The 15707-nt window shown below is 36.7% G+C and overlaps 1 protein-coding gene across 1 annotated transcript in view; it reads left to right on the forward strand.

Moving 5' to 3' along the window:
* The first annotated feature begins 796 nt into the window (after positions 1-796).
* PTH2R (parathyroid hormone 2 receptor) overlaps positions 797-15707 on the forward strand; it is a 41941-nt gene continuing 27030 nt past the window's right edge. The window contains exons 1-5 of the mRNA XM_090268719.1: positions 797-898; positions 1018-1139; positions 5907-6004; positions 10614-10803; positions 12603-12756. Coding sequence (XP_090124845.1) covers positions 1062-1139; positions 5907-6004; positions 10614-10803; positions 12603-12756 — 520 coding nt within the window. The 5' untranslated portion in view covers positions 797-898; positions 1018-1061. The remainder of the gene's footprint in view (positions 899-1017; positions 1140-5906; positions 6005-10613; positions 10804-12602; positions 12757-15707) is intronic.

Genomic DNA, 15707 nt, shown 5'->3' on the forward strand with positions numbered 1-15707 from the left:
AATATTACAATAACTATGTATGGTGCCAGGTGGGTACTAGACTTATGGAGGGATCACTTTGTAAGTTATAGAAATGTCTGAACACCATTCTATACACTGAAGCTAAAACAGTATTGAATGTCAACTGTAATAAAAAAAAAAAAAAGAATAAATGAAAGGAGAGCAAGAACTGAGTCAGGAAGACCAGCTGGAGGCTCTGCAGTAATTCAGGTCGCAAATGAGGAGCCTGGATAATGCTGGTGGCACTGGAGGTTGTGAGCAGTGATAAGATGTGTCTCGGGGACAGTAGAGCTTATGAGGCTTTTGTAAGATAGTGTTAGACTCAAAGAAATTAGTAAAATTATTGGTGAAAGGCAAACCCAAATCTTGGAGCTTACCTGTGAAGCTCAGTCTGTTTCATATGTCATATTTTTAAACAACAATTTAAAACTGAAATGTAGGGTAAAAAATGTAGCTACCATTATGATAGTTGGAAGAATTTTACTGCAGAAGTTCACAGAATTTCTAATGTTTTTTATATGTATATTAATTGATATAGCTCATTCATGTTGGAATCACTAAAGTATTTTTAATTTATGCAAATCAAATGTTCCAATGGCCTTTTGGTGAGGCTACATGGATGAATTTTGAATCTTATCTACCTCATTCTTTGATAGTTTCTAAAACTACCAATTTGTTTTATATTTTGTTACAGGCAGTGGCTTGTATTTCTGTATTTTGAATGAATTTCCTCTCTTATCCCAACTGCATTTTTGTTTATTTGTTTTTAAATTTCTTTTCTCATCAGAGGGAAATTGTTTTCCAGAATGGGATGGACTCATTTGTTGGCCCAGAGGAAAAGTGGGGAAAATATCGGCTGTCCCATGCCCTTCTTATATTTATGACTTCAATCATAAAGGTATTGGGTTTTTCTGAACTGGTTAATTTGGGACAGAAATTTACTTTTTTTTTTTTTTTTTTTGTAATGGACTCTAAAGGACCTGAGCAGTCTCATTGTTTTTCTTCATGTCTTCACAGGCATTGCTTTCCGACATTGTAACCCCAATGGAACATGGGATTTCATGCACAGTTTAAATAAAACCTGGGCTAACTATTCAGACTGCCTCCACTTTCTTCAGCCAGATATCAGCATAGGAAAGGTAGTGATAATTTTGTATTTGTGAACCCTTCTTCAGGGAAAGCAAAATAATGATTTTTATGCAATTTTTGATTGTCAACCATTATATGTAAAAACTCATTTATTCAAGGACACAAAGATCATAAAATATAAAAGCAAGGTTGGGATCTTTTCAGATACCTGGTTAGGAAAAGGTCTGGGACCTGAAACATTCTAGTATTTTCTTCAGGTTAGAGTTACCTGGCTGAGATATGTACATATATGCTTATCAATATGTATCTCTGTGTATACTGTTGCACTACATTATGTTTACATTACATTATATTATGTATAAGGATTTAAAGAACTAACCAGTAACATGGCTCCCAATTTCTTTTGATTACCTGTAAATGGCTGCTTCTCATCTCACGCTACCTTCTAGGAAAAGCTTTGTATTTTTGAGATGTATTTTCCATCTCCTAAGATCTGCCAGTCGTTGATTTCATTAGTATGTGAAAGGTTAGAGTTATAGAATTAAGGAGGAGCAAGGTGCGCCCTGTGGCTCTTCCAGCATAAGACCTTAATTTTACACACATGAGTCAACCTGGAGCCAGAGTTAAGTGTGGGTCAAAGTTACACGCTCCCTGATGGCAGAGTCTAAAGCAGAGAGCTCTGATGTACAAATTCCTCGCCAGTGCTGCTTCTTGGCTAGTAATCTTATGTAAATTGGAAAACTTCTAGATAGTTACTTTTAAGTTATACGTGGTGCTTTGGAAGTTGTGTTTAAACTCCTGTCACTCAGGCCACATGAGTAGAAAGCATGATGGCACATGCATATGATGCTGGGAGTGAACATGATAAATTGGTGCATAAATGATTTTTATGAAGACCCTGAGAGCAGTCATTGTACAGAAACTCTCCCAACGTTAGATATTTTTCTTTATGCTTGATGATTTTTTAGGGGGTGAGAGGGTGAGAAATGGTGAGTTGAAGATTTCTTTGATTTCTCATTAATAGTTGGAACTTTCTTAACCTTTTTCTTGTCTAACATAAAGCATTGCCCCCTAGATGAGCTCTTTAGTAAGTTGCTGGAAGATCTTCAGTTTGTATTGCATTGTTGACAAACTTCCTAGATAAAATTAGTCAATGTGAGAATGCTATATACTCTACAATTGAACTAAAGCCAGCGATGACAGTATAAAATGCTTCAAAATTATTTCAATTCCATTGGCACAAGTTAACATCCATAATATTTAGTGTACTCTGTGATGAAGTTATTTGTGTATTTAATGATGACAAATGCAAGTCTTTCACAGGTTGTAAATGGCCTTTAATTTTAAATCATAGTTTAATTTATATTGAACTCTAATTTTATGACCATTTTTTGTGATTATGATGTATTCTAAGAATCAAGATAGCTAAAGATGTTAATATACCCAAGATATATACTCTTTTATGTAAAATAATTAAAAGTTAATTGAAAAATTTGAAGAATTTTGTTAGCATAAATAATTTTATCTCTTTAATTAAAAATAGAAAGGATGTTTCTATTGTTTACAACCCTTAAGCAATAATTTGAGAAAACTTAATAAAAGTAAATATCCTAATAAGAAAACTGGATATTTCCTGAAATTTTGTTTACTTTAGGGAAAAATGATATTATTTATGAGATATTACTAACAATTTTAAAGAAAAATTTTGTAAAAGAAACACAGAATAAAAAGTGTGTGCATTTAGAATAAATGCAACATCTTTGCAGGGCAAATAAGACTAAGATTTTTAAAATATCCATTATTTATTCTTTAAATAATTTCCATATCATTGGCTCGACAAAATGAGATAATTACTTTTAATAAAAAAAGAAGGGAAAAAACTTATGATAGATCACAAGGTTATTAAATTCTGTAAGAGTATGATATCTAAAACACTAGCATATTTTATAAATTACAAATTACTATATAAAATATCTCTTGTCTAAAGGCTATATGCACATCTGGAAAGCTATTTAGCAATATATATTTAAAAACTTCAAAGGGTTATAGCCTTTGGCCTTATAATCCTACTTCTAAGATTCAAGCATAAGGATTTGGAGTGAGGGGAACCAAATGGACTTATTGAACCATTAAAAAAAGAGTTTGTATCTCTCAGATCAACCGTGATCTCTGCAGGGTAAATAATTATTGTGGATATTCTGAAGAATTAAAATTTCCAATGGTGCACTAGTTAAATAAGCTTAAATTTTTTGTTAAAGGTTTGTGGCCTTGGGAAATTCTTTTCTTATACATTTAACCAAATAACAAAGAACTGTGTGTTAAATGTATATAACTTGGGGGTGAAGATGCTCAGAACAATAGGCAACGATGCACAGAAATAGAATGAAAAGAAGTATGTGAAATATGTAGTGTTTCTTTTTGGTTGGTGAGAATTTGGGAGTTTTTCTTTTTCTGTTTTGTATTTTACACAGTATCCAAATACATTCTGTAAAAAGTTTTAATGTTTTTATTAACAGAAAATAATATGTAGTAAATGTTAAAAAAGGAACAATAGGCAAAGCCTTCAGCTTCCAGTCAGGGTGTAGAAAGTTGGCGTAAGAGGCAAAATCAGTAATTTGTGAAAAGCACAGCAGTGAGCTAAGGACACAAGACAATGAAAATGAAGCGAACCCAGAGGAGGGCAGGCCCTCTCTGTGGGAGAAGAGACCCGTGGCTACATGCCTCCTGGGTCGGTGGTAGCAGAGGAGCAACCAGACCATAGAGAGGGATGAAGAGAATAGAACCAGACTTTCAAACCAACTTTTAACAGACGAGGGTTGGCCTAAGGGCTTAGAATTCTAAGGGTTGAGTCCCACTCAGGGCGAGTGACCACCCACCAGCCACTTGTTTCTGCTGGGGCCTCAATGGAGGCAGTATGGCCAAGGCCAGGCACAGTGCAGGTGGGCTAGGAGACATTCCCCAAGGTGTGCTTGGTGCCTGCACAGAGGGAAAGGCGGCAGCTAGCCCAAGGCATGGGACAGAACGGAGGAGGTGAGAGATGTGTTTTGAGGCACATGGAGCACTCGCTAAGTGTGTGACTGTTACAGCCCACAGGCCAGGGAAGGGCAGGAAATCCCCCAGATGCACGGGTCTCATTGCATGAAAGGCAGCAGCACTGACAAGAAAGAGCTAGAGAGTGTCTCCGGGCACAGAAGCTTTCATCTAAAGAAAGGCAGTGGCTCACTGAGGACTGGGCAGGGCATCAGGGAGGAGAGGGATCTACTGAGATGCAGAAAGCCCCAGAAAGAACTGGGGAGCAAGGTGAAACCCCCAGCAACTTCAAAAGCTGATGGATGGTTCAAAAAGCAGAAAGAGTTCTTCTGTGGCTGAGAGAAGTGTCCGATGGACTAACGCCCGTGTAATGGTCACTAGAGGCTGCTGGTGCTCAGATCCTGGTGTCTGCTGAAGGAGATGTCTTGATGTTGCTCTCACAACCTAAAACCAGGATAAAAGAATCATAAAAAACAGAACAAAAAATTCAACAAAGTCCAGCTCCAGTTTAAGAACAGAGTAATCCAAGCACCCCACCAAGAAGCCTGATAAAATGAGAGGTCTGTCCTTTTCAGGCCGTCAATATTACATACTCAGTCCCTGCTATTCTTTTACCTGCAATGCCTGGAATATCAGAAAAAATCACAAGGCAGGAATCCAAAATCTAGAGTAAAAATAACAACAGGAAGAAACAGATGATCCAGATGTTCAAATTTGCAGATGAGTACTTAATAATAACTATTATAAATATGTTAGATGATTTAGTGAAAAAGGTGCATAAAACTGAAAATAGATTGGTGGTGGCCAGGTGTTAGGATGGAGGGGAGGTGGAGGGTTAAGTGACAGCACAGGGAGATCTTTGTGGGGATGGATAGCTCTTTGTCTTGATGGCAGTGATGGTTATAAACTTAACATATGTGTTAAAATGACATAGATCTATAAACACACTAATTGCACCAATGTCAAAGTCCTGATTTTGATGTTTTAGTATAATTATGTTATATGTAACCACCGGAGGATACTGGATGAAGGGTACATGGGACCTTTCTTACTATTTTACCCTTCTTTTGACTTTATTATTAAAAAAAAAATTAAAAAGGAATGAATCATTGATCCATGCAATATCACTGGGTTTCAAAACAGTATACGGACAAAAAGAGTATATATTATATAATTCTAAGAACTTCAAGAACAGTCAAGAAGTAAATGAAATACATGAACAAAGAGAGCTAATTTATGGTGACAGAAATAGGAATAGGATTTAGCTGGGAGTGGATGGTAGGTGGTTTTTTGACTTGCAAGGGGCACAGCGAAATTGGTTTGTCAAAACCCATCAAACACATTTAAAATTAGTACATTTTAGTCTATGTAAATTACAGCTGAATAAAAATTACAGCTGAAAGCTAGAAATAATATTCCAAAAATGACATATCCTTTTTACCAGTTTCCTCTTAAAATAGTTGTATAACATGTGTTTTGCTTACTCCATATGTCATATGTCAGATATTTAATTCCAATTATTTAAAATGAACAGTACAAAAATATATGAAGTAAATATTGCAACATTTAATTTGACTTCACTTAAGCAATAAGAAATGCCAAATACCATTATTATATCTTTAACGGTGACTTGAATTTAGGAAATTAAAGGAAGACCAGAAGAATAATCTAGAGTATTATAGGAATGTGATAGCATATTGCCTCTCTCTAAAGCATGCTTTTTAAGGTTATCTGCATTGACTGATTTGTTCAAACCTGCTTTTCTAATTAAATCTCTTTGCCTGCAGCAAGAATTCTTCGAACGCCTCTATATCATGTACACTATTGGCTATTCCGTTTCATTTGGTTCTCTGGCTGTGGCCATTCTCATCCTTGGTTACTTCAGGTGAGCAATTCCTGCTCCTATTTTTATTCACAGATGACACAGAGATCTTGCAATTTGTGTCCCCAAATATTTTCCCAACACAAGTTTTTGAATTCAGCCTAGTGTTATTATATTACTTGACTTTGGCAATTTACTTTTTCTCATGAAAAAATTCAAGGTTTTGTTTCTTTAAAATCCTTAAGTATCAAAAAGCTGTATGACATCATTAAGCAATAGATCTGCATTGCAGTGTATTTGCAAAGTGATGCGGAATAGAATTGAATGAGTTACACAAATTTTCATTCATGATGTAAAGACTTATGTCACTTTTCCCAAATGATTTTGGTGACATCGGACAGGAATTCATTTGAAATCTCCCAAATTATTTGATGTCATATATCAAGAAATAGTATTTAGTACATTTGTTGTGGTTTATTCTTTATCTATGTCCCTGGCTGGTTTGGCTCAGTGGATTGAGCGTCGGCCTGCGAGCTAAGTGTCGCTGGTTCGATCTTCCAGTCAGGGTACATCAGAGAAAGAAAACTCTGACTCCAAAAAACCTCCGCTGCCTTGCGGCATACCTCTTCAGGGGAAAGGCTAAGGGAGTAAACCCCGACAGAAAATCCGGAGCCGGAGTCCCTAAGGCGGTTTGACGTTGTAGTCAACACCGGCAACTCCTGCGGCGCACCTGAAGCCAAGCTGTATTGACTCCGTCTTTCCCTTGGACCCTTCAGCTGCGAAGAGAGGGGGGATCTGCTGCATGGGCAACAGCAGACCCTCCATATCACCCTGCCCAGGCTCCGTAGCTTCAGCTTCACTGGAGAGGACACTCCAGCGTCATCGCAAGATGTCGATTCAACACGGGAGGAGACAGATACCGTGTCACTCCCGAGTCGGACTGCACAACCATTCTCGGCGGTGCAGATAGACTCTTAAGAAGCTACACCATCGTCTCTCGAGACGGACGGCTGCCGATGCCAATGACGATGACGATGATTCTTTATCTACTTATTTGTCCAAATTAATTCAACCTAATCTAAATCAACCGCCACTTCTGATTATCAATAAGGGGCTAAAACAGCAGACAACACACATGGGCTACATACACTCCCGCTGCTGGCAGGTGGTTTGTGATGCAGACGGCTGAGGAAAGCACTGGTGCACAGTTTGAGAAGTGCCGTTGTCCAGTGGGTGGGCAATAATTTGGGAGGGCAGAGGAAGGAGATGAAGGAAGACCTCCCAGAGAAGTGAAATCTCAAATAATACACCAGTACAAATAAGATTTAACCAAAAGAGGAAACCGGGGGAGAGAGTTCCAAAACTAAGTTTAGATCCAGGAAAAGCATAGAGTATTTGAGAATTCGGAATTTGGGTGTAGGTGAAGTGATGGGCATTGAGAGAGAGGTAAGCTGGGTTGAGACAGTGTGGAGATCTGTAGGTTATAAGGAATTGAACATAACCTTAGGAGCCGTGAGGAGCCATTGAAGGATTTTCAGCAGAGGAGTGAGAGGAAAGGGCACTTACATTGTAAAGTGGAATGTGAGCTGGTGGGAAGCAAGCTAGGAAGCCCATTTGGAAGAGGCTGTAGAATAACCCAGGACAAAAGACGGTGGCCTGGTCAGGGGCAGTGGCACTGGGGACTGGATAGAAAGGGAAGGTTTGAGATTAATTGTGATAGCACAATTTAAGAATTTAGTGCTAAATTATATATGGGAAAAGGAGCGAGGACATATTTAAAAAAACTAACGTAGAGAATTTGGAAGCTAACAGAAGCTGCAACTAGAAAAAAAGCTTTATATTTTATTTCCTATCACATTATAATCGTCTCTGTCTTGAAACATCTCACACCTATTTCCTGCTTTGTTTATTTCCTTTGATGTATTACTATCTAATGTACTACTGGATTTACTTATTTATCTTTTTATTTTTTCTCTCTTCCTCTAGAATGTGAATCAACATGTCCAGGCATTTACTTATTTTTTTCTGTTTGCTCATCGCTGCATTTTCAGTAGCCACAATGTACTTGATTGGTATGCACTGGCACTCAAATATTTATTGAATTAGTAAATAAATGACTAGTTCTAATATTTCAACAACTTCTCCTAACACAGTTATCCACATTGTAGTCGTCGGCAGCCGTCCGTCTCGAGAGACGATGGTGTAGCTTCTTAAGAGTCTATCTGCACCGCCGAGAATGGCTGTGCAGTCCGACTCGGGAGTGACACGGTATCTGTCTCCTCCCGTGTTGAATCGACATCTTGCGATGTCGCTGGAGTGTCCTCTCCAGTGAAGCTGAAGCTACAGAGCCTGGGCAGGGTGATATGGAGGGTCTGCTGTTGCCCATGCAGCAGACCCCCCCTCTCTTCGCAGCTGAAGGGTCCAAGGGAAAGACGCAGTCAGTACAGCTTGGCTTCAGGTGCGCCGCAGGAGTTGCCGGTGTTGACTACAACGTCGAACCGCCTTAGGGACTCCGGCTCCGGATTTTCTGTCGGGGTTTACTCCCTTAGCCTTTCCCCTGAAGAGGTATGCCGCAAGGCAGCGGAGGTTTTTTGGAGTCAGAGTTTTCCTTCTCTGTTTATAGTTCCAAAGCTTTTTCTTTATTGACTCACTAGTCCATTGGTTCAACAAGCAGTTTTCTCTACCACAGGATAGACCCTTTTTACTATCGATGGAGGCCAAGTTATGCTGCACACCAGAAAAGCAGTGTACACACCCTTGGGAGAAACTGGCCCATTAAATGATTATTAAATAAAATATTGTTAGTACTGTAATACGGGTTTCTATTGAATAAAAGTCTTTGAGAACACCAAGGAGGCAGTCCAAAACTGACCAGATGAGAAAAACCTCCCACACGACTGACATCTGAGCTGATATTGAATGATGAGAAGGAATTCAGCACATTCCAAAGGCTGGGAACAGAATGTGCAAAAGTCAGAGGCACAAAGGAGCAGAGCACAGTTAGGGGACATAGAAGAGTCCTACTTCAAATACAGCATTTGGTGCGTGGGGAGGAGTGGCCATATTGGGATGTCCAGAAAGAGACTAGGTTTTGCGGTACTAGGTTTTGCGAGCCCTTGTCAGGGGTTTTGAATTTTGTCTTCTAAAAGTAGGTAACAGGGTGACAGTGAAGTTTTAAGCAGGAAAGTAACACAATCACAACTGTGAGATTACAAAAAGATTCCTCAAAATAGCCTTGTGAATTTGGCTCGGCCGGCATTATCGCATTTTAGAGACCAGGAAACTGAAGCTCGTTGTCCAAGGTCACAGGTGATGACAGGTGGTCTAGCTGGAAACAGGGCCTTCATTTTTTGACTCTTCTGCAGTGGTCATTCCATCACACCAAGCTTAGCTGTGCTTATTCAGAATAATACAGAAGTATTTATGAAAAACATAAAATTTCAGAAGGATACACATGACTAATAATTCTTCGATTTGCATAATAATTCATCACAGTATTTAACAGTGGATTTTTTCTTTATAATTAATTTTCATGTAATTGCTATACTATACAGAAAATGTTATACAAGAATTTCAGAAACAAAAATCTCCTTTATTAGGATAGCAAATACTGTTAAGTCTCTGAAAAATTAAAACCTACTATATACTGTGATGGCACTATTCACAGTAAATAATTGTCATGTACACTTGATAAATTATCTGGCCAAATACCACTTACCTGTGAAGACACTCCCAATGAAGAGTCAATCTGAGAAGACCAGCTGGGCACAATGGATATAAATATATGTTCCTAACATATTAACATGTAATGTTTTCAGAATATCTAAATTTAGTTTATTTTTATCTGACTTTTGCATTCTATGTTATGAAATAGAAAAATAGGTTATTGGATTAAAACTTTTCTTGCTCCCTTACACTTGAGTCCTTTGTCTTCTGGAGAGAGGTAGTATTGGAAAGTTGTGTTTTCTCTCAATCAAGCAATGGTAGAGCTGGGCCTTTTGACCAGATTGTACAACGCTTTTCCTAGAGTTCTTTGCTTTTTTTTTTTTTTCATCAAAATTGTAGAAAAACTCTTAATTGAAGTCACCTTTTTGTACTGGAAATTAGTGTTACTATAGTCAGCTTTCTGTACTGAAAATTAGTGTTACTATATCTAACATACTAAGTATATTGCTGACTTAACTTGTGTATGTAATCCTTTTATAATTCCAAAGCATTTTATGTTAAAATAAGCTTGTTTACTCTCCATCATGCCTAGAAAATAAGTTGTGTAATGCTATCACAATGTCTTACTTTTTCTTATAGAGAATGTATTGAAAATGTGAAAGTTAAGTTTTAATAATGTTTATCTGTGTTCAAGTTGTTCTCCATTAACCAATATGCAGTATAATATAATGCTCTATTATTATTTAGTAGGATATTTAACATAGCAAAATCTGGATGAACATGGTAGCAGATAAAGATAACTTTGAAACAAATTTCTGAGAAGTCACATTTTAGTTTTTGATCCCAGTTGTTTCTATTGGACATACATGACAATGGGTTTCTGTCACTGTTCAGGTTTATTATATTTTCCTCTTTTGTTTTGGGAGGAGGTTGGGCTCATTTATATATTTTCTTTGCCCATTTCTATTTTTTTGCAAATCTATAACTGCTTATTTTCTCTTCACAGACGATTGCATTGCACTAGGAACTATATCCACCTGCATTTGTTTGTCTCTTTCATGCTGAGAGCTGCAAGCATCTTTGTCAAGGACAGAGTGGTCCATGCGCACATAGGGGTAAAGAAGCTGCAGCCCCTGATGATGCAGGATGACCTACAGAGTTTCATAGATGCGACTTCTGTGGACAAATCACAATATGTAAGTGTTTTTTTACCATTTTCTCTTATTACTGATTTATATAACATTACACATAAGTAAAATTTTACAGTCTACTAAATATGTATTGTTTTGGCTTACCTGATCTCTGGACTAACTGAAATAGATGACCAACTTATATACTGACGCTTACTATCTCAATTCTGCCCTCAAGTCTCATGTTTAATTACTCACTCAAGAATATTCTGGAATGAAAACTGCAAAAAGCACATGATTGGAATGGCATTTGATGTATGGCCCATAACAGCTGTCACCACTTCTAAAACCAGAAGCTTGGAACTTAAAAGCCCGTGACATTTAGTTCCTTTATTGTAGACTCACAAACTTGTTTCAATATAACATTCCATGGTGCTTGATTCTGCTGTTAAATATCCTGATGTTATTTACTAAATAGAATCACCCAATATTTCAGTTAATTAGATACTTAAAGCAATATATATAGAGATTAAGTATAGTAGATTAATTGTCTTGTTTATATGAATCAATTCCCTATCTGTGTCTTTGCCCTTTGCTTTGTAGCTTTGTATTCCCTGATGATTCTGATTCTAGACTGGCTTTATGACTTGTTTTACTCAACAGAACCAAGGAGAGATGATAATGTGTCAGTTGAGGGTAGACCTTTATGAGCAAGCCTAGCCAACCAAGGTCAGCTGAGCCTGGCCCAGATCAGCACAATCATCTAGCCAATCATTAGATTCATGAGATGTATTTCTTGTTTTAAGTCATTAACTTTTGGGGCATAAAAAAATACCAGAATAAAATGAATTTATGGTAGAAAGATGGATAATATTTTCTTCTTTATACTTTCTTAATTTTCTCCAATGATCATGGGTATTTTTAATAGACAGGAAAAATTAAGGATAAGTGATTTTTTATCATTTCTAAAGAAAAACATCTTATTTTAAAGATAGGAAAACTTATTATTCTTAACAAAGAATATACGAGGTGGAGGGACCCAAGAAAACCTGGAATTGTCTGCTGGAAGGCAAGCCCCTTGTAATACTGGCTTTCCCTGCAAGGTGTGTGTTCTAAGAACCCATCTGTATCAGTGTACCAGCTGGCATTGTTGTGAGAGGCTATATTTGGCTTTAGTGATTTTTTTTGAAGACTTTTTCAATGTCTTTGCCCATTTCATGATGGGTGATTTACAAGGACACCTGCCCACAGCATACTCAGTGTTCAACAGTTTTTGACCAAAAATTCTATGATCTCATTTAGAGCGACATTTTTTTGTTTGTTTTGTTTTCCCAAATGAAAAAAGTACTCAAAGGGAGATGTTTTGCTGATGTGGAAGAGGTGAAACAAAAAATGGCAGAAACACTAAAAGGCATCAAAGTTGATGCGTTCAAAAACTGCTCTGAGCAGTGGGAAAAACATCTTGATAGGTGTATTGTGCAAATGGAGAGTACTTTGAAGGTGACTGAAGTTTAAACATGTAAGAGTAAATACACAGTTTTTTATAAATTTTATTTTTTGGGTCCCTTCTCATGTATGCATATATGCATGGCTCATGAACACAGACAACAACTGGTGAAGACAAGGGTTGTGAGGGGAGCTGGGTGGAGGGGGGCTAAAAGAGGGGAAATGGACATCTGTAATAGTGTCAACAATAAAAAAATGCTATGTTGAAATAATCTTGTTATAGTTTCTTTCAACAGCCTTGGCCTTGTTGTGTACAAGAGACATAGATTATAAAAAGGAAAACTTTTTTGTCACCTAATGTTGACATTCAGTAGAATTAGGAGTTCTGATATGATACAACTCTGGTTTATTTGTAACAGATTGGGTGCAAGGTCGCTGTTGTGATGTTTATTTACTTCTTGGCTACAAACTACTATTGGATCTTGGTGGAAGGTCTCTACCTGCACAGTCTCATCTTTGTGGCTTTCTTTTCGGACACCAAATACCTGTGGGGTTTCACCTTGATAGGCTGGGGTAAGGAAATTATGTGTCTTCTTCTTTGAAACTGCGTTATGAATTTTAGGGCTTTCTGTCATGCCTACCATTAACATCCTTTCAGCCATTTTTCTAAAATAATCCCTCCTCATCTTACCTTTATCCCTCCTTCTTTCTCTTTCATTGTCATTGAGGAAAATTATAAGAGTGAGTCTATAATCCTCCCAGTGGCAACAAACTTTTCATGGTTAACGTATGGCTTATGTTCCTAGGCCAGATTCTTGAGAGGATTTTTTTGTGGAAACAATGTTTGCCATACACATTTAGAACTGTTCTGTTCATATCGTATGACAATGTCCTGACTTAGCAATAATTTCATCCTAAAATTTTTGATTTTTGAATTTCTAAGCTAAAATGGCTCATCGCTGATTTGCGTTTCTAGGTTGTCTGATGAAAATGCCAGAAAGGAATTTATAAGACCATCACGATTGCATGTCACAATATATGTTGCAAAATAATTATGTAGGTTTACCATGTCTTTTGGAAGAAATAATTCAAATTCCTTATTGGATAAGTAATGTAAAGAATAAATTAGCTTATATTTCAAAAATGCCTTATCAGTACTAGAGAGATTATTGGACCAGGCATGAATGCAACAGGATGTGGAGAAAAGGATGTTGTTTGTTACAATTTAAGAAAAATTAAAACTCATATGTGGTTAATATTAAGAAGCTTCAAGATGAACAATTGCATATTACAATTGCTATTTTAATATTAAATTTTGAGGTGCTCAGCATAGGAAAAAAATTAACTAAGTGGCTGAAGATCAAATTTGAAAGTCTTTTTCCCCCTCTCCAAAATCAGAATATTTCTTGGCTCATTTTGTCTTCAAGTCAAAATTACATCTGGGTATCTACGTAATTACTCAATATTGGTAAAGTGTTAATAGAACATTTATCAATAAATGTTAAATTACATTTTATCTTTTGGCTTTCTACAGCACTTGTAATAAATTATTTTTTCTCTATTTACTTACTGGTTTGATAAATAACTTCCCCATGAAATCTTATTTGGGCCTTATTAGTCAATTCTGCCCCTCCTATAGTCAGACGTTTGTTTCAACTAGTTTTCAGATCTTTCTATGAGAAAGAGAATTTAAAAAAAAGTCCAGTGATCTTCTATGTATGAGTTTCTTACCTGTTTTTCCTTACAACTTTTATTAATTTGTCCACAAAATTTTGTAATAGGAATGATAACTACAATAAATAGATAAGCATCATTCCTTGAAATCATTTTGTCAAATGACTTAAGTAAGACATACATGAAAGCAAGTAAGATTTACATGCAAGCTTACTTTGAAAAAGCATTTTACATACAATATTATGCTCATTCAATTAACCATAATCTAAAACACTAGTGACCAATCTTGATAGAGTTATGATTCTAGAGTTGGTCTCTCTTCTGACTCCCTCTCTTTAAAACTCCATTAAAAAAAAATGCTCCAGTCTAGGGCATATATAATTAAAAGAAGAGTAATATTCTCTGAAGAATATCTTTCTGCTACTCAAACACATCTATTTAACAAAGTAAATATCTGTTTGATTAATAGACTATTTTTCTCTCATCTAAACACTGAGAGTCTAATTTTAAAACATTTTCATTTATTACTCTTTTTTTCCCCAAATTCCTATGAGAAAAATAATGATCAAAAACAGTACAGCTGCTTTGCCAGGATCCTTTGCTAGAATAATTCCTGGTTTCTTTCAATGATGTGATTTTCTGGCTTCACTAGAGAAGAGAGCTTGCTGGGATTCCTTTGTCATGCATTTGGACCCAGTCATTATAACTTTCAGCTCTCACCAGCTGGGTGTGGAGTTACCTTATTTATATTGATTTTGCTGACTTTCAACAATCATTTGGAAGGGAAGGAAATGACAATCTGAAGAGGATCAGATCCCATATCTGACTGTTAGTAAGCTGAAGGCAAATATTTAAAATTAGTATTTGTTGCACATATTTATTACAAAAGAAGATACATAGAGGAGTGAAGGCAAATACTGATGCTGACTATGTTTCTTTTCTTTCAGCCAACGTCCTTCTTTATTTTCCTCATTTCTGCTTCAATATTCTCATAAATGTGGCACTTTATTCTTGGTTCCATTTTGTTCTTTTAACTTCACATTGAAAAAATATAGTTAGTTCTATATTTAAAAGGTGTCAGTCTTGGTTTCTTTATTCTTATTGAAAGTTATTTATTTACCTCTACATCAGCAGCCATTCTTTTTTTTTTTTTTTAACTTAAAACAAAGACTTTACTCATTTATTTGTAGAGATAGGGGAAAGGAGGGAGAAAGAGGCAGAAACATTGATAAGAGAGAGAAGCTTCAATCAGTTGCCTCTCATACCCACTTGACTGGGAACCAAATCTGCAACCCAGGCATGTGCCCTGATGGGATGGAACCAGCAACCTTTCACTTTGTGTGATGAAGCCCAACCAACTGAGCCACATGGGTCAGGTTCAGGAGCCATTCTTAATTTTCACCTGTCAGATGGAATGTCAGAATGTACATATTATCATATAAAAGTGCCTTTTCTGCTTATACCATGGAGTGATATCCTTATTGCCAAGCTTTCATGTAGAATACTTTCATGTTCTGTATTCTCTGAAGATAATCAGGAGAAGGTGCTACATTTCATTTTATTATCTCTTTATGGAATTATCTCAGTCCAGCAAACACTATTTTATTATTCACTTGGCAGGAAATGCAATTGAAATATGAAAATACGTGTAGAGTCCCACACACAAGAACCATGAAGTCTGACCCTTTAGGTTATTTTGTTTTTTGTTTGTCTGTTCTGATGATATATATTATATTCAAAATATTTAATTTGTAGAATCTGTTTAGCCCCAGTTAGGTAGCTCAGCTGGTTAGAGTGTTGTCCTGATATGCTAAGGTTGTGGATTTGATCCCCCATCAGGCACATGCAAG

Source organism: Furipterus horrens, unplaced genomic scaffold, assembly GCF_987537825.1.
Source record: "Furipterus horrens unplaced genomic scaffold, mFurHor1.1.pri manual_scaffold_1, whole genome shotgun sequence".
Taxonomy (NCBI): Eukaryota; Metazoa; Chordata; class Mammalia; order Chiroptera; family Furipteridae; genus Furipterus; species Furipterus horrens.